The sequence below is a fragment of the Octopus sinensis genome, linkage group LG5 (assembly GCF_006345805.1).
Source record: "Octopus sinensis linkage group LG5, ASM634580v1, whole genome shotgun sequence".
In the NCBI taxonomy this organism is placed as follows: Eukaryota; Metazoa; Mollusca; class Cephalopoda; order Octopoda; family Octopodidae; genus Octopus; species Octopus sinensis.
This window is the reverse complement of record NC_043001.1, coordinates 18,321,518-18,345,241: the sequence shown is the minus strand read 5'-3', so window position 1 is coordinate 18,345,241 and position 23,724 is coordinate 18,321,518. Positions and strand designations below refer to the sequence as shown.

At 39.9% G+C, this 23,724-nt stretch overlaps 1 protein-coding gene across 1 annotated transcript in view; it reads left to right on the top strand.

The window, feature by feature from the left end:
• The window catches only part of LOC115211784, a 42,197-nt gene that overhangs the window by 5,733 nt on the left and 12,740 nt on the right, over positions 1 to 23,724 (top strand). Inside the window, exons 3-10 of the mRNA XM_029780468.2 lie at positions 2,330 to 7,302; positions 9,228 to 9,292; positions 10,666 to 10,855; positions 13,343 to 13,461; positions 14,905 to 15,065; positions 17,234 to 17,848; positions 19,273 to 19,334; positions 20,955 to 22,105. Of these exons, the coding sequence (XP_029636328.2) occupies positions 2,330 to 7,302; positions 9,228 to 9,292; positions 10,666 to 10,855; positions 13,343 to 13,461; positions 14,905 to 15,065; positions 17,234 to 17,848; positions 19,273 to 19,334; positions 20,955 to 22,105 (7,336 nt within the window). The remainder of the gene's footprint in view (positions 1 to 2,329; positions 7,303 to 9,227; positions 9,293 to 10,665; positions 10,856 to 13,342; positions 13,462 to 14,904; positions 15,066 to 17,233; positions 17,849 to 19,272; positions 19,335 to 20,954; positions 22,106 to 23,724) is intronic.

Genomic DNA, 23,724 nt, shown 5'->3' with positions numbered 1-23,724 from the left:
CTGAATGTCCTTCCAAATGCCAACCACTTTACAGTGTGGACTGGATGCTTTTTAAGTGGCACCTGCACTGACAGGGTCACCAAGTAACCTGCAAGAGAAAAATTTTTTGAGAGGGGAGGGGGCATTAGAGGAGGTGATCTTGTGTCAGATGATGAAAGGTTATAGTGAGACAGAAACAGGTGTCTTGCTGTAGAGGAAGTACAAAGTTACTCAACCAGAGAGAGAGAGATCAAGAATGAAGAGAGAAACAGGTACGATGCCGCAAAGGAAATACATGGTTACCCATAGCAATGAAACAGAGGAACTGGGTGGTGAGAACAGGATTGAGGATTGAACGTCCATCTTCCATGCATCCATGGGTAGGACAGTTGACAGGAGTTGGCCAGATAGAAAAACTACCCTAGGCTACTGTGTTTGTTTTGGCAGGGATTTTAGCACGGGTGAGGTTAGTTTTGGCATGATTTTTACAGTTGGATGCCCTTCCAAATGCCAACCACGTTACAGTATGGACTGGATGCTTTTAACATGGCACCGACACTGGCAGGGTAACTGAGTAACTTGCAAGACAAGGAATTATGAGAGGGGCAGGGGCGTTTGAGGAAGGGAACTTGTGTCAGAGGATGAAAGGTTAGAGGGTAACAAAGGGACAGTGACACACACATACACATGGCCTGCTTGCCTAGCCAGCAGGGTGGCATCATTCAAAAGCTACAACAATGCAAAGCACATTGTGACCAGTGATATATAATATTTGATAGTCTGGTCACTCACATAATATAGATATATATGGAGAACGGACGTTAAACGATGATGATGATGATATACAAATAAGAAAATGGAGAAACAAATTCAGTTTGTTCATCAACTTTCGGATATTATAATGTTAGATTATTTATTCAATGTTCTCATTTGTAAAATGAATAAATAATCTAAAATTATAATATCCGTAAGTTGATGAACAAACTGAATTTGTTTCTCCATTTTCTTATTTGTATTATAAATTTATGGTAAAAATATTTCTTTACCTTCACTTGTTTAATACAATAAATGAATTAATTGCATTGCAATTAAAAACATGTGTGTATTAAGAATTTGGGTACTTTACCAACAGTATATTGGATAATTGATATCCCATAGTGGGCTACAGCCATAACCCCTATCTTACTTTGTACTATATATATATATAAATGAGCCTCAACGTTGCATATGCAATGTCGTTCATTTCCAATCTTGCATGAAAGCCTGTCTGGCCATGGAGAAATATTATCTTGCTTGAGAACAGTTGAAGATTGGTGACAGGAAGAGCATCCAGCCATAGAAAATCTAACTGAATGAATTCTGTCTGACCCATGCAAGCATGGAAAAATGGATATTAAAACAAGGGTGATGATGAATGTGCTGTTTAGTGTTTGGAGGGAGATTTTGGTCACTGTTTCAAGCTGTTTGTGCAACTGTGTAGAGGTTCCTTTGCTTTCTCTATGCTGACATTGTCCATTTGAAATTATATGTTACCATTCATGTTGAAACGGGGTTTTGATAGGAATTTTAATCCAAGTATGAACACTTTATATGGCTGATCACAAACAGGAGATTGGTGTTAAAAGGGTTTAAGCCAAGCAAGCAGGTCCCAATGAAATGAGATTCGAATCAAACTCAAAACTATTTGGCCTGCATTCCAGCAATACTCTCATCGCCATAGTCTAGCACCATCATTTACAATGTATTTTTCTTGTATTTGTCTTTAATTAGATTTAATCTTTTGTCTTCTGTCATTGACATTGTATTTAGTTATATAAATGTTGTCTACTAAACAAAGATCAATCTTTCGTCTGTAAATGGGCATAAAATGAATAATCAGGATAGACATTCACCAAATGGAGTGATGAAGCCTTCATTCATCATCATCATTTAACGTCCGTTTTCCATGCTGGCATGGGTTGGATGGTTTGACTGAGGTCTGGAGAGTCAGCAGCTGCACCAGGCTCCAATCTGATCTGACAATGTTTCTACAGCTGGATGCCCTTCTTAACGCCAACCACTCCGAGAGTGTAGTGGGTGCTTTTTGTGTGCCACCGGTACAGGAGTCAGTCAGGCAGGCCGGCATCGATCACGTTTGGATAGTGCTCTTTACATGCCACCGTCTCTGGGTCCAGTCAGGGTGTACTGGCAATGGCCACAATCAGTTGGTGTTATTTATGTGCCACTTGCACGAAAGCCAGTTAGAGGTTACTGTCTTCTGAGGTTTGGGGGTGTTTTTCCTATAACTTATTGGATATTGAGCCAGTATTTAATTCTTTTTATACCTTTCTCTTTTTCTTTTTTCTTTCAGAAAACTGGAAATCTAACCCAATACACAATAGAATCCACTGACGAAGCAACAATTAATACATTAAAATCAAATGAAAACTCTATTTTGCAGAAACCAACTAAAACAAGGAATTCTTTGACACTTGACACGTCCAGACCACCAAACTTCAATGAGCATCTTAATGAGCAAAGCAACAATAATTGTTCCAATAATGAACTTGGAGCCACTGCAAAGGATGTACGTCTGCAAGGCATTGGCTCGAACCCTCTTACCAAAGAACCAACATCTTTACAATTTCCGTATCCGAGTACCAAGTCAATGCAAATGCAGGTTTCCTCTTTTGAAATGAAACTTTCAAATTTACAAGGTGACAAAACTGATTTGTTGAACCTGCCCCCTAATCACAGGAATTCTCTCCCATCACTCTTTGATCCAGTCTTGTTAGTTCGAACAGAACCTGTGGGACAAGACCTTTCAAAGTCACATCGATCTTTATCTGCCCCAATATCAACAACTACAAAAGCTAACGAAGTAACAAATCAGACAGTAATCAGTCGTAAAATGAAAGACGACATCACCAGCTCGTTAAACCCAGTTATAATTGATTCTTTGACAGACCAAAAGATCCAGTACCAGATTAAGGATGATCATCTTGATGGCAACAATGAGATTCCCACCAATGCAGCTGATGCAGCAAGGAGCGATGCTAGTTCAACTAATGCCACAGGACTCGGTAGCAATTTGTCTTCAGTAACAGATTATATGTCTGTTAATGATCGTTTAAAGTTGTTACCATTGACATCAAATACTGTCAAAGATAATGAGAAAATTGATGAAGATTTGGTTGATGCTCAAGAAAACGCAGGAAGCCTTTTTGCACTTGAGAGTTACAGTGAAAGTAGAGATCGTTTCTTGTTACTTGAAGGCCAGAGTAGTAACAACACAGTCTTTTCAGCAAGTAATAAAGTTTCAATGACTCGCAGAAGTGTATTCGATCCATGTATAAGAGAGAATTCTGCACCAGTTGGATCTGAGTCCAATGGACAGAGCTTGAATCCAGGAGCGGTTCACCTGTCTTTTAGCGACAGTGATGAGGAACCAACAAACAGCCAAACATTAAAAAGAGATTTTGATTATTCCTTGCCTATTGCAGAACAGGAACGATTACTTCCAACTGGAGCCGATTCTGAATTTCTAGAACGAGAAGCTAAGAGCGGCAGGATTAAGAAATCCAGATATACTTACAGAGCAAAGAAGAAGATATCTGATTTAGAATCAGACCAAACAGAAAATATTTCAGAGGAAGTAGATAGTGCACAGTTACCAAATGCTGATAATTTACTGTACAGTACTAATGCTAATAGGTTTAGAACCACTACCGAACCTGAGCTTATTGAAGCTAAAGATTTTACAAGACCAAATCCAGATATTCAGGGTAGCACAGATGATATTTCAAAATCTGTAGATAAATCAAACATCATTTCCCAGTCTTTAGACAGCTTGAATGTTAACAATCATGCCACTTTTGATGATATCAGTGGTTTAACGAAAAGCTTTGCAGTAATATCGAACCAGGTGGATCGAATAAGAGCATCTATTGATTTAAATAAACAACTCTTGGAGTCTAGATCCTCTAAAGAATTAGAAAACGAGGACTCTGTAACTAGAAGGTTTCTACAAAATAGTGAACCACTTGAAAGAGGTTTAAATGATACGTCTGAGCGATTCATTTACGGTTCAGAAAATTCTTCTTTCAAAATTTCAGCCAATTTAACTCAGCAGACTCCTTCAAATTTTGATGGGAATATTTTCTCTGGAGAATCTTCTATTTTAAATTCTACCAGTAGTCTAAGGCAGCCAAAATCTTCATTGACTTCTCTTTTACAACCAAAAGATAGCTCTGGAAATGTAGATACGGAAGAAGATGACACCGATGAACTTATACGAATGGCTTCAAAACTTGTGGAATCATACTCTAAAGACATTTCAGATGATTCTAATCAGACACATTCTTCATATTCTCCACATTCTGTTGTCAATACCGATACTTCTAAACAAACGCATGCTGTTTCCGGAGAGAAGAATGACTCCAGATTATCTAACATTTTGACTGAGTCAGGCCGAGGAACAATGCCCAGCTCAGAAGGAATTGTCACTCCACCACGAACAAACTCTGCTAGTTTTCAAAATATGAATTCTTCTTATACACATAAGCAAGGCAAAATAAGCCCCGCTAAAAAGGAATGTTGTAAACAAAATGAAAATGTCACTTCTGTAGATTTATCTAATTCCTTCCTTGAAACTAATCTGGCATCAAGAAGCCATTCAAGTAACTCAGCTCAACAAGAGAAAACTTCTGAAGTTTTGCTTCACAAAACTAATTACAAACAGAAGAGGCTGATTTCTACATCTGCTGCTTTGTCTGGGAATTTCCCAAACATTACTTTATCATCGTCATCAAGTAAAGATTATACTACACAGTATGATAGCAACTCAAGTAGGCTGTTTGATTATGATGGTTCTCAAGATTCGGATTCACTTGGAAGGCAAGTAAATAATCTACTCTCTCGTACAGCTTATCTAGAAAGTAAAACTTCAGCCTCGGCTCATTGCAAGTCAGATGTCCTGCGCCAGTCGTCTCATGACAAACATACGTCCTCTTTGCTTTATGCTAACACATCCGTGAATTCCAACAAAAACTCAGAAATAACTGATGGTGCCTCTGCAAAAAGTCAAGACACAAGTTTCAGTCAACTGAAGCAAGATCTTATAGATCTCCAGCATGATCTCAATGAGAACCTGAGCATAGAAAAAAAGCAGTTGGGAATCAGTGATAACTGGAGCCCATTGAAGAATTTGTCCATTGAAGATAGTTTCACTCATTCAGATAAGGATTTGATTGATTTTAACGAACCAAGACTTCCAGCTGAAGACAACCAAGGTTCTTCAGGATTGATGCCAAATTCAGATTTGTCCAAATTTGATTTTAAGAATTTATCTCCGAGTGAGAAAAACACTTCACTTAGTCTTCCTTTGCCTCTGGCTAACACTAAGGAGGAGAAGAAAACCTTTGAAAGCCTTCATCTTTCCTGGCAAAATGAAGATACTTCTCTGAAAAATGTTATCTCTTTTAAGGAGTTTTTTAAATGTTCAGGGTCTTCCAAGAATGATAACCAAAAGTTACAGAACAAATCATATTCAACATCATTCTCTTCTTCACAGTCCAGCAGCGTTCCAAATAGTTCTTCAAGCCAAAGCCCTTATAATCAGCCACCAGCAAATGATAGCTTGGAGTTAAAAGATGATCTCAGTTTACGTGTAGAACGTTTATTATCTAAGGAATCTTCTTATGATATTCCCAAGATGAGTTGTCTGCAGAATGTTCGTCCCAAAGAGGGTTTTTTCCCAAAGGCCAGTTTTGAACTAAATTCTTCATCTGAGACCGAAACAGAACCCAGACTAATGGAGGATAAGTCTTCTACAATAATGCCAAAGTTAGATAAAAAAGTCGATAATGGTCCTTTAATAAATCAGACAGCCTCAGTAGAGCCTCCCGAGGGTTTTGATTATTTTGATCCATTACTAAAATCAAATTCTGAAAATAAAGTTCAAAATGTTTCTAAAGAATCGATGAAGATAAATTCTTTGAATGAATCCTTGCAGAAACCGAATTTTAATCAACCACTTATTCAAGGTTTAAAAGCCCCTGATAATTATGTTGCAACAAGTCTAGCATCTAAAATATCAAATGTTTCCCAGTTAGTGGCTTCTGGCCTTCATTCAAAATCAAACAATGACTTTACAGGTGTTAATGGCAAGAATAATAATTCAAAACCAGTTGATTTGTCTTGTAAAGACTCATTATATGCTACAGGTGATTTGAAGAGACCTGAAGATATTATTAGAAATCAGTTAAACTCCCCTAATTCTGAAACAAATGAGGTTTTCCAGAATCCAACTTGTGACAGTTTAAACAGTACCAAGTTCACCGAAGATGATGTTCGTAAATGTCTTGATTGGTCAAACATGACAGATTTTGATTCTCCTGCAAAAGAACGCTGCCAAGACACTAACACCAAACATTCGACGTTGTTTCTCTCAAAGTCATCTTTATCTCAAACTTTTAATAACTTTGATATGGTTAACCCTGAACCATTTCCGAGAAGCCAGGAAAATAATTCTAAGAACTATAGCCCCTCCAATTCAAAAAGTAATCTGCCAAACAAACCAGCATATTTGTCAACATTTAAGGAAACTGTGCCAAATCCCTCAGCTACTTCTGAAGATTGTGTTGATTATGAATTCTTAAAACCTAAAGCTTCCCCCACAATGCTCCAACATACGGAATTAAATTCCAATGATAATTCCTCTGGAAATATAACTAATAAGATACTGGATAAATACCAAAGTCCCATATTACACAGATCTGAAAGTTTCCAAAAATCATCCTTTTTAAATCAGTCTCTAAACGCTGATCCTTCTGTTAGACCGCGTAGTTCAATCAATAGGTCTCACTCTCTAGAAGAATTTCAGAAACCAAAAGTACCATCATTGCCACAGAAGAGAAACACCTACAGAACTAAACCCAAAAACTCTTCTGAAATGCTAAGTAGTTCAGATGAGAGTGACTCATTGAAAAGGGATCTGCATAAGTTATCAGCTGATCTTGAGCAAGATTACGAGAGAAGCGTGAAGCATGGTCAGTTAACATGCTCATTGCCTACTAGAATTGGTATAACAAGTGAACAAATGTCTGTTGGTGTCTCACCGAAAAATCAATACCCATACTCTCTGCCAGCCTCGCTTAATCCTAACAGGGATTTATTTGAATTTTATAATAGCAGGGAGGATTCACAAATTCAATCTTTACTTGCTAAATATGAATTACCTATGGAAAGTAACGTTGGGAGCAACAGCAATAACTTTTCGCATATAATTTCTGCACATAATTCAAAAACTGCATCCTCAGGTGATGGCCTGTGTATAAACTCAAGGTAAGACATAAACGTGTGTGTATCTGGATCTTTTCGGTTTGAACGGCAGTTTTTAACATAATTTCTAGGTAACTAAAAAATTTTTAACTTTGTATACTGGTAGAATGTGTTTATAAAATATCTTTTTCTCTTGGCTTTATTGAGAAAATTCCATAGTTTGTAGGATATTTTGTTTTTTTCTTCAATTTCTGCAATTTCAACCAATCACTGACGTCCATTGAGGTAAAGAACATTCTGTGCCATATGAATATGTCCCTCGTTTAAGAAACAGATTGGGTTTATTTACATTTGTGAAGAAAAAAAGATACCCTTCCCCCCACCCCTAACCCTAACCCTAAAACAGATTGCAATGCAATAGATGGATCTTCTAGGTAACTAAAAAATTTTAAACTTCGTATACTGGTAGAATGTGTTTATAAAACATCTTTTTCTCTTGGTTTTATTGAAAAAATTCTATAGTTTGTAAGATATTTGCTGATTTTTTTTTCTTCAATTTCTGCAATTTCAACCAATCACTGACGTCCATTGAGGTAAAGAACATCCTGTGCCGTATGAATATGTCCCTTGTTTAAGAAACAGATTGGGTTTATTTACATTTCAGAAGAAAAAAAGATACCCTTCCCCCCACCCCTAACCCTAACGCTAAAATAGATTGAAATGCAATAGATCGATACTAGGGTCATAATTATGGGTGACAATTTCATATGACACCGCTAGAAAAAACTGCCGTTCAAACCGAAAAGATCCATGTATCTTGTTTTTCTTTGGAAAGATATCTCTAAACAAATAGATTTGTCGTTGGCATAAAGTGTACTGCTCATTTGATTTCACAAATAAGTTTGCATCTGTCAAGAATGGGAAGTACAGTATGATATGAAATAGGACTGCATGGTCATTTGTTTAATGCTTAAAATTAAGGCCCTTTATGCATTATTTACATTCAACGGATATTTGTCCTCATCTTGTTTGTTGTTAACACAAAGTTTCGGCTGATGTACCCTCCAGCCTTCATCAGGTGTCTAGGGGAAATTTTAACCTGGAATCTCATTCCTAAGGTATTTTTCGATGTTGTTGTTATTATTGTTATTGTTATTCAGGTCACTGCCTAGAATCGAACTCGGAATCTTGGGGTTAGTAGCCCGCACTCTTAACCACTATGCCATATGCTTGTGGGCCATATAGCGTAGTGGTTTAGAGCATGAGCTACTAACCCCAGTGACCTGAACAATAATAATAATAATAACATCGAAAAATACCTTAGGAATGAGAACCCAGGTTCGAAATTTCCCCAAGACATCTGAAGAAGACTGGAGGGTATATCGGCCAAAACGTGTTAACCACAAACAAGATGAGGACAAATATCCATTGAATGTAAATAATACACATAATTCCTCATCTCTTAAATATAGAACTGTATTAAGGCCCTTATGTTATACCACTTAGCAAAATATAAAGTTGAAATGATAGAACATGGAGACTAGACTACCAACGCTTAGTTTGTGAGTCCATATCCACTCACAAGGCTTTGGTCAGCCCGTGGCTATAGTAGAAGACACTTGCCCAAGGTGCCACGCAGTGGGACTGAACCCGGAACCATGTGGTTCGTGAGCAAGCTACTTAACACACAGCCACTCCTACGCCTACGGATGTTGAACTCAAAAAAAGAAAAAAAAAAGATATGATGAAGGATTGTTGCATGTATTAAGATCCTGGCTGAAGTAGACATGTCTGACACACGTTAATGTGAAAAAATCATAAAAATCAATTGATAGGCAATATAAGCTATTTTTTAGTTTGTTTCTCAGACTTTTGTTTCGCTTAACTTTAACCCATCATTAAGATAAATGATTACATCACATTTGCTTTGGTTTTCTTTCCAATTTTATTTTTATATATATTTCTTTTTTCAATTGATTTATTTCTAGACGCTCAAAAACACCAAGTGATGCAAATGGTCAGTCCAACAAACATGAACCTGAGAACAATACAGGTACAACAAAATCTATTTAAATTTAAATTTTCCCTTCTTGCTTTTTCACAAGATGTCAAATTTATAAAAGAGGAGAAAGACAAAAATGCTGATGTCTTATATTCTTGCCTTTCTACTGAGCATTAATTACATAAATGATGTCAAATTAATTACAAGAGGAAATTAAAACTTACTGTTCAGCTTATCTTTAGGCACGTAAAAAGCACCCACTACACTCACGGAGTGGTTGGCATTAGGAAGGGTATCCAGCCGTAGAAACACTGCCAGATCAGACTGGGCCTGATGCAGCCTTCTGGCTTCACAGACCCCAGTTGAACCATCCAACCCATGCTAGCATGGAAAGCGGACGCTAAATGATGATGATGATATGACTATCATGTTAACAACAAACTAAATTAAAACCATTTTGGACACATAAGTGCCAGGTGAAAGTATGGAAAGTAAATCATATCCATGGCTATGTGGTAAGAAGTTTGCTTCCCAACCACATGGTCCTGGGTTCAATCCAACTGCATAGCACTTTGAGGAAGCATCTTTTTCTAGAGCCTCGGGCCAACCAAAGTCTTTTGAGTGGATTTGATTGATGGAAACTAGAAGAATCCCCACTCTGCTGGGTGGCTGGTGTTAGGACGGGGATCTAGCTGTAAAAATCCTGCCAAAACAGTTACAGAAGTCCAGTGCAGGCTTCTACCTGGCCAGTTCCTGTCAGACCAACCCACCCATGCCATCATGAAAGGCAGACTTTAAATGATGATGATATGATGCACACACACATACATATATATGTGTGTCCAAGTTTGTGTTTACATCTCCATAACTTAGCAGTTTAGCAAAAGAGACTGACAGAATAGGTACAAGACTTAAAAAAAAAAGTACTGAGGTCAATTCGTTCAACTAAAAATTTCTTCAAGGTGTTGCTCCAGCATGGCTGCAGTCTAATGACCGAAACAAGTAAAAGAAAAGGTGAAAAGGATTTTGTGTTGTAACCCTCCTCTTGCCAACTGCTCTACTTTGTAACAAATATAGGACCCTTTTACAGTCTGGCAGACTAAGTTAAGGAGAGTTCTGTACTCAGTACAAGGCAGCAGTAAGATTTCTTTTCTTGAAAATATACCGTATTTTAACAGGTATAAGGAACCCCCTAATTTTGGGGGTTTAAAATTTGGGAAAAAGGTTTGTAAGGGATTATAATACTATCCTCGTTTAAGAAACTCCCATATTTTTTTAACCTAATTTTTCGACAAAAAAGGGTTCGTTATGCACATTACAATATGGCAATTAGTAATCTAATTACTTAACTTCGTAACCATCACACTTTGCCCCTATTATTTTCCAAACGTAAATTTATTTTGTTTTTCTTTTCTTTCAAACAGTGGATGCTGTTGTTTTAGATAACTTAACAGATTCTGAAGAAGCGAAGAACAATCAGGAGTCACCAGATATGTATCATAGCAGCAGCTGCGACCCAAGAGAAACCAGTTCCCAGAGCAAGCTGAACCCATCACCATCTGGGTCAGATAGTAGTACCTTATCGCAGAAGACTTGGACCTTGAGGCCTTACAAGTAAGTTTCTACTCAGTCTGCTTTATAGGCATCAAGTCATGCATATGTTTCTCTGCATGTGCTTCTCTGTGTGTCCGTGTCCGTCCGTCCGTGACTCCCCACCAGAAACAAGAATTACATAAAATAGAGAGAGCGAGAAAGTGTGAGCATGAGCAAATCATGGTTAAAAATTAACGAAGCAAAAGGGAGGTTATTAATAGTAAAAGAGGTCAGAACTACTGGTGCATCTTTTTTATATGTAGCTTAGTTTCCAGGAAGTGCTGTGTCCGGGCTAGTGAGATCAGTATCAGTTATGTTCACCCTAAGCAGATGTAAATTGACATCTGCAAGGACAAAGAATTACACAAAGGTAAGTGTGAGGTCTGGGCATTATGAGTGACAAGAGTAGGAAAGATAAGTGGCAAAGGTGTGCACAGACTATTGTATTGGGTTGTCGGGAAAATTCATGCCGATTTTTAAAGGAAAGATAAAGGTCAATAAATACTTGCTATCACATTTTTAATCAACCAAACATGAACCATTTTGTTGCACAATGCGTCTCCATCTTTCCTTTAACTTGAAAATACCCTCTTCCCAGAATTGAGGTGGGTTTTATGGCAAAGAATTCATCAAGGTATCTTTTTACGTCATCCAAGGAATTGAAATTTTTACCATTAAGGCTATTCTACAGAGACCTGAATAAGTGGAAATCCGAAGGAGCAATATCTGGTGAATATTGAGGGTGAGGTAACACATCCCAGCTGAGCTGCAGCAATTTTTGTCTGGTTCCCAAAGCATCAAGTGCCAAAAATGAACTTTCTAATCTTCCATTTTAAAGGGTTACAGAATTAACACAGGGCATCCAGCTGTAGAAACATTGCCAGATTAGACTGGAGCCTGGTGCAGCCTTCTGGCTTCCCAGAACCCTGGTCGAACCGTCCAACCCATGCTAGCATGGAGAACGGACGTTAAACGACGATGATGATAGGAAGATAAACCTTCTTCCACGAAAAGATAGCTTAAACTGTGCTCTAAATGGAGGTGTAGTCAAATCCTATTTTATGGACTCAACCATGTTCTAAAATAAGTCGAAAGGTAAGCTACTATAAATCGGCACGAACTTTCCGGACAACCAAATAGCTGTGTAAAACAGAGAAAGGAGATGGTGCATCTGTTATTGTTGTGTGTTTGTGAGAGAGTTTTAGTCTTGCAAGGTACTCGGTGACCCTGTCAGTGCTGGGGCCACATGCAAAGCAACCAGTACCCTCTGTAAAGTGGTTGGCCATTAAGAAGGGCATCCATCCTTAGAAACCAGGCCAAAACAGATAATAGTCTGGTACAGCCTCTAGCCTTACCAGCTCTTATCAAACTGTCCAACCCATACCATAATGGAAAATAGATATAAAATGAGGATGATGATGATGTATATATGAATGTATGCATATAATATCAGTAACCATGCAGCTCCTCTACAAGGAAACTTTTATGTTCTGGCCCCTTCTCTCATATTTTAACCCCTCATCTCATAGCATAGAGCCACCTCCCTCTCTACTGCAGTCACACTAGTCTTACAAAGTGCATAGCAACTTCACTACTGCTTGTGGCATGATAAAAAGCACCCAGTACATTCTGTAGAGTGGAGAGTATTAGGAGGGGCATCCAGCCATAGAAAGCAATGCAAATATTGGAAAAGGATGCAGTCCTTAGGCCCATCTGATCCTGTCAAACCATTAAACTCATGTCAGCATACAGAACATGGACAGTGAATGATATGTGTGAGTGTATGTATTCTGCTGGGTGTTGGTGTTAAGAAGGGCATCCAGCTGTAAAAACCCTGCCAAAACAGACACAGAAGTCTGGTACAGGCTCCTGGCTGTCCAGCTCCTGTCAAATCATCAAACTTATGCTAGCATGGAAGTGGGATGTTAAATATATATATACCGATGCCAGTGACGTCCGTGTTGGTAACACATAAAACCACCAACCGATCGTGGCCGTTTGCCAGCCTCCTGTGGCCCCTGTGCCGGTGGCACGTAAAAAGCACCCACTACATTCACAGAGTGGTTGGCATTAGGAAGGGCATCCAGCTGTAGAAACACTGCTAGATCAGACTGGAGCCTGGTGCAGCCTCCTGGTTTCCCAGACCCCGGTTAAACCGTCCAACCCATGCTAGCATGGAAAACGGACGTTAAACGATGATGATGATGACATATTATGTATAGATCCACTCTGCAGAGTGGTTGGTGTTAGGAAAGGCATTCAGCTGTAAAAACCATGCCATAACAGACACAGATGTCTAGTGCAGTCTTCTGCCTGGCCAGCTCCTGTCAAACCATTCAACCCATGCCAGCATGTAAAGTGGACATTAAATGATGATTATGATATATATATGTGTGTGTGTGTATATAAGTATTAATGAATGTTATGCAACCTGATAACTTTTATGGCATCCTTTTACTTTTACGTTTACGTATTTCAAATTAAAATTAATTTTCCTCTTTCTTTCAGACCTCCTGGGTCTCAAGATTGGTATTACACTGGACCTTCAGGATTTCCACCATTTTCTGTGAGTGATAGTGGCACTGTAACCACTGCCACAACTACGACAATGGAAAGTGGAGACACAGGTAAGATCTACTGTTCCTTAGCTTACTCTTAATCCTAGAAAACAGCGGCGGCAACGATGACTGTTGTTTACTGTTCTTATTGTTAAATAAAGTCCCTATTTATTGACATGTGAAGGCGCATGGCTCAGTGGTTAGAGCGTCGAGCTTACAATCGTGAGGTTGTGAGCTCGAAACCCGGACCAGGCTGCATGTAGTGTTCTTGAGCAAGACACTTTATTTCATGTTGCTCCAGTTTACTCAGCTGTAGAAATGAGTTGCGACGTCACTGGTGCCAAGCTGTATTGGATAACACTGGTGGCGTGGAGAGAGGAGGCTGGTATGCATGGGCGACTGCTGGTCTTCCATAAACAACCTTGCCCGGACTTGTGCCTGGGAGGGTAACTTTCTAGGTGCAATCCCATGGCCTGTGTCGTGACAAAAGGGGGTCTCAGATTTATTGACATATTTTTTAATTAATCGTGCCAGTAAGGCAACAGTGATAACGATCATGCTCAAATGGTGCCTCTTACGTGCCACCAGCATGGAAGCCAGTTAGATGCTCTGGCAACGATCACGCTGCTAACCGGGTTCCATGCCGGTGGCACGTAAAAAGCACCATTCAAGTGTGATCATTACCACCATCGCCTTACTGGCACATGAAAACAAAAACATTCGAGCAAGATCGTTGCCAGTGCCAATGGACTGGCTTCTGTGCAGGTGGCACGTAAAAAACACCATTTGAGCGTGGCTGTTGCCAGTATTGCCTGAATGGCCCTCATGCCGGTGGCACGTAAAAGCATGCACTACACTCTCGGAGTGGTTGGTGTTAGGAAGGGCATCCAGCTGTAGAAACTCTGCCAGATCAAGATTGGAGCCTGGTGCGGCCGTCTGGTTTGCCAGACCTCAGTCAAATCGTCCAACCCATGCCATCATGGAAAGCGGACGTTAAACAATGATGATGATGATAATGTGCATTATCTCATAGCTTTGAGATTTCAGTGATATGATTGTATATTTTTAGAATGACATTGTCAGGTAGGCATGAGAGGCTGGATATGGCCAATTTGGATGTAAAACAGGTAGAATATTTGAGTCAGATATGGACATTTTAAATGCTAAAGGGTTAAACATGAATTGAAGGCGAGGAATGGGGAGTAGGAGATGACGGGTAGTGCTGGGCTACAGAATAGTTATGATAATAGTAATAATGGTTTCAAATTTTGGCACCAGTCTATTCTACCTGTCGGCTGAGCATCCAGCTGTAGAAACGTGTACCAGTATGTTCTGATAGTATACAAATATCAAGATTTGGAAATAAAATCATCTCAACCATGCTAGTGTGATAAAATGGTTGCAATTTCTCTCTCTCTCTCTTTCTCTCTCTCTCTTTCTCTATCTCTCTCTCTCTCTCTCTCAAAGACTCTTAAGATAAATGATTCAGCTTTCGTTTTGGTACATTTTTAGGTTCTGATGATGCTATTGGACCACATATTCAGAAAGAATTCCTTGGTTCTCGGCCTGATGGCCCTTCTATACCCGGTATTTATAGTCGTGCTCCTGGTAAAAAGAAAGCTAACACAACTGACAACCCTTTGCTTTCAACTATTCAAGAACGATCTACATTGGTAAGCAGAACCACATCAATGTTTATTTGTTCACTCATCCATTCATTTTCATCGTCTTCATCGTCTTTGTTTTAATGTCCACTTTTTCATGCTTGCACATCATCATCATTTAACATCCGTTTTCCATGCTAGCATGGGTTGGACGGTTCAACTGGGGTCTGGGAAGCGAGAAGGCTGCACCAGGCCCAGTCTGATCTGGCAGTGTTTCTACAGCTGGATGCCCTTCCTAACGCCAACCACTCCGAGAGTGTAGTGGGTGCTTTTTACGTGCCACCGGCACACATATCAGATGGAGTTTTGTCATGAAAGATTTTTCGCCAGCCAGATGCCCTTCCTGTTGCCAGTCCTCACTTCTTTTGAAGTGAGGTAGTTTTCCTATTTCTTTACTACCCACAAGGGGCTAAACACAGAGGGGACAAACGGATTAAGTCAATTATATTGACCCCAGTGCGTAACTGGTACTTATTTAATCGACCCCGAAAGGATGAAAGGCAAAGTCGTCCTCGGCGAAATTTGAACTCAGAACGTAACCGCAAACAAAATACTGCTAAGCATTTCGCCCAGTGTGCTAACGATTCTACCAGCTCGCCGCCGAAGTGAGGTAGTTTTACTCTGTGTTTAGATGTGCTTTCACAGAAGATAGAAAAATGAAGGACTATGTTTGCATGATGGTGACACTCACTTGCATCCATCATGCAGTGTCAAGGCGAGGGGGCAGCAGCACATACACATACATACAACGAGCTTCTTTCAGTTTCTGTCTATCAAATCCATGCATGGCTTTGGCTGGCCCGGGGTTATAGTAGAAGACACTTGCCCAAGGTGCCACGCAGTGGAACTGAACCCAGAATCACGTAGTTGGGAAGTAAGTTCTTATCAAGTAACCACACCTTTGCTATTGTCATCTTTATTTGTTCCTTCATCAGCTAATATAGGAATTTCAGCTTTCTTTGCACTCCCTCTTTATTTAATTCTTTTTTGCCCACAAGGGGTTAAACATAGAGGGGACAAACAAGGACAAAGGTACTAAGTCAATTACATCGACACCAGTGCGTAACTGGTACTTATTTAATTGACCCTGAAAGGATGAAAGGCAAAGTCGACCTTAGTGGAATTTGAGCTCAGAACGTAGCGGCAGACGAAATACCGTTAAACATTTCGCCTGGCGTACTAACGATTCTGCCAGCTCGCCACCTTCCCTCTTTATTGCCCCAACACCACCACCACTAACCTAATTTCTTGTCTTAGTGAGAGATGGAAGAGAAGCACTCATACATGGCTTTCAAGACTAACGGGTGAAAGCAAGGGAAGAGCCAGAGACCTGGTTCGAATATTTACAGTAGAGTGGACTCTGCTAAAAAAAAACCAGGAGCACCAGAAATGGGCTTAAACTGGGTGACAGATTATTAAGTCTACCATCCCAGAACAATTACAGTTCATCTGAGGGCTTCTATGCAGTTTCCTTCAGCCAGGTTTCAAATACAAAGCTTGGGTTAATTCGAGGCAATAGTAGAAGACACTTGTCCATGGTGCTGTACAGTGGGATTGAACCTGGAACAAAATGATTGCAAAGTGATTTTCTTCATGACACAGCACTCATGCCAGTGGAATGTTAGAAGCATATCCGAGCCTGATCGTTGCCAGGGCCACTGATTGGCTCCCATGCCAGTGAGATGTGAAAAGTACCATTTGAGTGTGATCATTACCAGCGTCGCCTTACTGGCACATTGTGCTGATGGCGCATGAAAGACAACATTCAAGCATGGTTGTTGCCAGTGCCGCCGGACTGGCTCCCATGCAGGTAGCTTGTAAAAACACCTTTTGAGCATGGTTGTTGTCAGAACCACCTGACTGGCCCTCATGCTGGTGGCACGTAAAAAGCACCCCCTACACTCTTGGAGTGGTAGGCGTTAGGAAGGGCATCCAGCTGTAGAAACTTTGCCAGTTCAGATTGAGCCTGGTGCAGCCTCCTGGCTCACCAGTCCTCAGTCAAACTGTCCAATCCATGCCAGCATGGAAAGCGGACGTTGAACGACGATGATTGATGATGACGATTATCATATCTGATATTTACTGCTTCTGCTCTCTCTACTATTCTATGGCTTTGAAGTTTTGCTTTGAAAATTCTACTAATTATTTATATTTCTTGCTTTTAATTTCTTTTGTAGAATGACAAGGATAAAATGAAGACTAAAACCAAACCAGAAATAAAAGAGAGCGCATCCTCTTACAGAGAAACTAGGAGACACAGGGTCGACAGTCAGGATTCTTATTCTAGATTTGATTCAAAGAAGCTTTCGGAATCAAACTATCCAAATCAAGTACATCATACCGCAACAAAAGTTGATTATGTGTCTTCTGATCAGCTTGAATCATTCAGAAAAAATTCCAGCTCAAAAGAACAATTTGACCCCACAAAAAGCAGAGGCTGTCAGAGATACAGAAACGTCCGTGATGAAGGTCTTGATCTACAAGGCCTTAAACATAAGGAAACTACTGCGCACGGCAAACAACGAGATGCTAACGGCTACAAACAATCGTCTTTCGAATCAATGACAACAGTCGAGACACCCAGTGACTTCAGCACTGACCCAGAGTCAGCGACATCGAGCAGCAAGACTATAGAAAGTTCTCATTTCATCAGCCACGATTCAGATGCGCTTGTACTTGCTTTGGCTGAAAATGAAGAAACTGGGATGCAACAAGCCTGGGAAGATCTTACCATGACTGGTCACAACTTGCCTAATGGGGAACAAGTAATTTTTAGAAGTGATATGCGTGTGGTAAGTTGGATTTTAGTGAATTCTATTCAAATTGAGCTTTAGTCATTTTTGCTAATGTCTTGGACAAGTGTCTTCCACTATAGCCATGGGCTGACCAAAGCCTTGTGACTAGGCAGAAACCAAAAGAAAGGCGAGCTGGCAGAAACATTAGCACACCGGGCTGAATGCGTAGCTGTATTTCGTCTACCGTTACGTTCTGAGTTCAAATTCCACCAAGGTTGACTTTGCCTTTCGTCCTTTCAGGGTCGATAAATTAAGTACCAGTTACGCACTGGGGTCGATGTAATTGACTTAATCCGTTTGTCTGTCCTTGTTTGTCCTCTCTGTGTTTAGCCCCTTGTGGGCAATAAAGCCCCCTCTACACTCTAGGAGTGGTTAGCGTTAGGAAGGGCATCCAGCTGTAGAAACTCTGCCAGATCAAGATTGGAGCCTGGTGCAGCCATCTGGTACACCAGTCCTCAGTCAAATCGTCCAACACATCCTAGCATGGAAAGCGGACATTAAACGATGATGATAATGATGAACGAAATAAGAAACTAAAAGAAACCCAGTGTGTGTGTGTACCATTGTCTTGACATCAAATGATGGTTGTAAACGAGCCTCACTGTCATACAAGCAATGTTGTTTATTTCTACTCTTCCATGAAAAGCATGTCTGGCCATGGGGGAAATATTACCTTGCTTGGAAAGAGGTGAGGGTTGGCAACAGGAAAGGCATATGGCCATAGAAAATCTTCCTCAATGAATTCCATCTGACAGATCTTTTCACTTTGACCAGCAGATTTTTACAATAATTTCTATGTAACTAAAAAATTTTAAACTTCGTATACTGGTAGAATGTGTTTATAAAACATCTTTTTCTCTTGGCTTTCTTGAGAAAATTCTGTAGTTTGTAACATATTTGTTGTTTAATTTCTTGCATTTCGGCAATTTCAACCAATCAATGAGGTCTATTGAGGTGAAACCAATTTCTGCCATAACATTTTCTGGCGGCGTCATATGAAAATGTTCCTGTTACATATTATATATTCGTTTAAGAAACAGATTGGGTTTATTTACATTTCTGAAGAAAAAAAAGATACCCTTCCCCCCACCCCTAACCCTAAAACAGATTGAAATGCAATAGATCGATACTAGGGTCATAATTATGGGTGGACACTAAAGAGGGGACGGTTTTGTTATCCAGCTCTGTTTATGAGTGACCCCTCAGTTTATGGCCACAGGGTATCTTTTTTCTCATTAAAAACAGGATTGCTCGTTAAATGAAATCAATTAGTCCTTCAGTACTCTCGATTCTACTGCATTTCCATCAGTGTCTTTGATAATTATTCTCCACTCCTGGAGTGGAGTGAATCACAATAACTGAATGTCTAAGCCCGTATTTTCCTTAATCTACCACAAAGATCTTCTTGTGTTTCATTTCAGACTTACAAACCAACAGAACCGACCAAGAGTCAACTTTCAAGACAGGATTCTTATGGCCAGAGGTGAGTAATTTTGACTTGGATATCCCTTCACCTTGCTCCCTCCCTCTCTCTCTCTCTCTCTCTCCTCTCTCTCTCTCTCTCTCTCACTCACTCTCTCTCACTTTCATTCACTTACTCTCACTCACTCTCTCTCATTCACTCACTCACACTCTCTCTCACTTTCATTCACTTACTTACTCACTCTCACTCACTCACTCTCTCTCATTCACTCACTCACTCTCTCTCACTTTCATTCACTTACTCACTCTCACTCACTCTCTCTCATTCACTCACTCACTCTCTCATTCATTCACTCACTCTCTGTCTCTCTCTTATTCACTCACTCACACTCTCTCTCATTCACTCTCTCTCTCTCATTCACTCACTCACACTCTCTCTCATTCACTCACTCTCTCTCACACTCACTCTCTGTCTCTCTCTCTCTCTCTCACTCACTCACTTTAGTGGTAGACATGGTATGTATATAGTATATATGCTTATTACCTTAGGTTTTGTAGTCTTTAGCTTCCAAGATATGTGCCTTTCCTCTTTTTTCCCCTTCTTAGATGGCTTTTTGAAAATTTAGATGTTTCGCATGAATTGTCAAAGTGCAAGTTTTACAGTTGGGTATGCATGGCTGCATTTAGCATTGCTAAGCAAGAATAGTGGTATCTGTGTTTCTGCTAGAGTAACCGGAGCAGTTGAAGACTGGGCAGTCAGCAAAATGTCGTTGATTAGATTCCAACATCTGCCTCTTGTATCATCACTGTATTCATTATTTCATCAAAACCTATACAACACTAGCTTAAGGTGACCTGCTCTACGTGCGGGTGAGGGTGTGGTTGTTACTTTCTGTTGCTTCCTTTCTGTTTCTTATCGCCACATTCTCCCTCTTTGTTTCTCTCTCCTTTCTCTCTCACTTTCCCACTCTCTTACTCTTCCTTTCTCTTGGTCTCTCCCTCGCTTTCTCTTACTCTCTATCTCTCTCCCATTTATAAAAAACAAAAGATCTTGAGTAAGTTGAGAAAGAAAATATTTTGAAAGATCAATCATAAATATCAGGCAGTGACAACGGAAAGCACACTTGCCTTTTGTACGTGCCACTATTTGAGCGATTAAAAATAAGGAAAAAAAAAGGATTTCTTTATTAAATTTAGTACTTATTTTGGGAATTTTTCAAAGATGGAAGCTCTAAACATGGGCTACATGCAGCTGTAAATTCCTTTCAGAAAAAATGAAAACTGTAAACAATAAAAAAAATAAAAGGCAAAATTACGTAAAAATGAGAAATTTTTTTCAACTTCAAAAATCTTGCCTTAATTTTCAAAATTTCGAACCCATTTTCCGCGCTTATATTACAAATCCACTTCCACTTTACCATGTTGAAAATTTGATTGAAATCAGGCAAAAGGTGTCCAATCTAGACCCCCCAAATGTCCCCAAAAATCAATAAAATCCCCGTTTTCACACCAAAGCAACCACTGTAGCACCCCAAGGCATCTCCCAATCAATTTCTCACCTCAAGTTACCCGCTCCTGTAAATTTTAATCCCCTTCCAGCCCCATTTTTATCAATGTTCACTTTCTTCATTTTATAGATTACATTATTCATAGATACTTTAAACTTTCTATTTGCTTTTAGAATTTCGCGATCAGCCCAGGAACTTGACTTGTTGTGGCAGAAATTTAAACAGCAAGCAGCCCCACCTTCTCCTGAGAACAGTCTTGATAGCAGTCGATTGGAACAGATACAGCACCTTGTGAAAAATCCGACTCAGGCATTGGTGCGTCGTTCAATCAACTTGTTGGAGGAAAAAAGACAGCAGCAAGCTGAAAGAGCTGAACAAAATCTAGAGCTACAAAAGCAATCGCTGTTGAAACAGAAACTCCAAGATGTTGATGATTCTGCTCAGAGTTCGGTTACAAGTGGTGCCGACTCAGTTTACAGTCTTTCAGAAAATGTTGAAACGATGTCTGGTTCGTATTGGCCTGAAGGAAGAGATAATGCCAGTATTGCTTACAGTGGTTCCTTTGACCCAGTGATTGCCAAACTGAGGGCAAAGATTGAAAAGCAGCGTCGGAAATGTGAGCTTATGAAGAAACGAGACAAAGCCAGTGAAGAGAAATTGCATAAATTAACCAGCATTTTGGTATCACGACAAATGAATGATCTCATTTTGGCTTCGGAAATGAATAGTTTGTCCACAACATCCACTGCAACATGCATGACTAATTCAACAATGGAATCAGCTGAGCAGTCTTCATCCAAAAAGATCCCTGTGTATTCTCAATGTTGTGGTAAATGCAGAGCCTGCAATGAAAGATTGTGTTCAAAACCTAGGCACAGCTCAAGACTCAAACACCCTAAACGGCCATATCGAGTAATTTCTACTAACCTCAATTCAAAGAACACTGCCAGGAGCACTGAATCAAAATTTGGGACATCGTCCCTAACTGCTGACAACCTTCCGAGCAAGCATCATGCGAAAGGTCAGTCAACTGAGGCACAACCGATAGGAGATGATGGTCACTTTGTGGAAGCACCAGCTTTCAGTGAGGTTTCGGGGAAAAGAAAGCATGTTAGAAAAGTCATCCCAAAACAAGATGCAACAACCATGGTGCCATCACCTCTCACTATCTGTGATGCTAACCGCAATTATTCTGCTAGCCCACCAGACACAAGCAAAGTATCGGTAGCTGTGCAAACATCTCCTAATCTTGAAACTAATACTAAGCATCAAACTACTACTGGGTGTACTCTATCATACAGCAAAACAAGTATCAAACCCACTAGTAAGTTTTATTGTTTTCTTTATGTATTCATTTTATCATCATCATCCTCTAATGTCTATTTTCAGGGCAGCAAGCTGGCAGAAACGTTAACACGCCGGGCGAAATGCTCAGCGGTATTTCGTCTGCCGTTAGGTTCTGAGTTCAAATTCTGCCGAGGTCGACTTTGCCTTTCATCCTTTCAGAGTCGATTAAATAAGTACCAGTTATGCACTGAGGTTGATATAATCGACTTAATCCATTTGTCTTTCCTTGTTTGTCTTCTCTGTGTTTAGCCTCTTGTGGATAGTAAAGAAATTGGTATTTCGTCTGCTGCTACGTTCTGAGTTCAAATTCCGCCGAGGTCGACTTTGCCTTTCATCCTTTCAGAGTCGATTAAATAAGTACCAGTTTTGCACTGGGATCAATATAATCGACTCAATCCATTTGTCTTTCCTTGTTTGTCTTCTCTGTGTTTAGCCCCTTGTGGGTAGTAAAGAAAAAGGTATTTCGTCTGCCGTTACATTCTGGGTTCAAATTCCGCCGAGGTCGACTTTGCCTTTCATCCTTTCAGGGTCGATAAATTAAATACCAGTTACGCACTGGGGTCGATGTAATCGACTTTATCCCTTTGCCTGTCCTTGTTTGTCCCCTCTATGTTTAGCCCCTTGTGGGCAATAAAGAAATAAGAAATGTTAGCACACCAGGCAACATGCTTAGAGGTATTTTTTCCAGCTCTTTATGTTCTGATTTCAAATTCTGTTGAAGTTGATTTTACCTTTCAACCTTCAGGTGTCATTAAAATAAGTACCAGTTTATCACTGGGGGTGCTTACATTCACTTACCACTTCCCTAATATTGCTGGCCTTGTGCCAAAATTTGAATCCAATATTTACTTAACCCTTTACTATTTAAACTAGCCAAATGCAGCCCAAATGTTTTATCTGTTGTATGTTCAGTTCAGCCAGGTCTGGCCTCTCACACTTACCCTACAATGTCATTCTAAAAATAAACAACCACATCATCAAAATCTCGAAGCTATGAGATAATGCATAATTAATTCAAAACAATGTGAATAAATAAGCATCACATTTGACAGAGTAATCTAAATGCTAAAGGGTTACTCTCTTTTACTTGTATCAGTCATTTGACTGCGGCCATGCTGGAGCACCGCCTTTAGTCGAGCAAATCGACCCCAGGACTTATTCTATGTAAGCCTAGTATTTATTCTTTCGGTGTCTTTTGCCGAACCGCTAAGTTACAGGGACGTAAACACACCAGCGTCGGTTGTCAAGCAATGTTGGGGGAACAAACATATACACATACACATACACATACATATATACGATGGGCTTCTTTCAGTTTCCATCTACCAAATCCACTCACAAGGCTTTGGTTGAATCGAGGCTATAGTAGAAGACACTTGCCCAAGGTGCCACACAGTGGGACTGAACCCGGAACTATGCGGTTGGTAAGTAAGCTACTTACCACACAGCCATCCCTATGCCTGTTAATCTATTAAAAAGTAAATTCATTTTTATTGTTTATTTAATTTTAACCCTTTTGATACCAACCTGGCTGAAACTGCCTCTGGCTCGGTAGTACAAATGTCTTGTTTTCAAAAGTTCCACCAAACCTTAGGC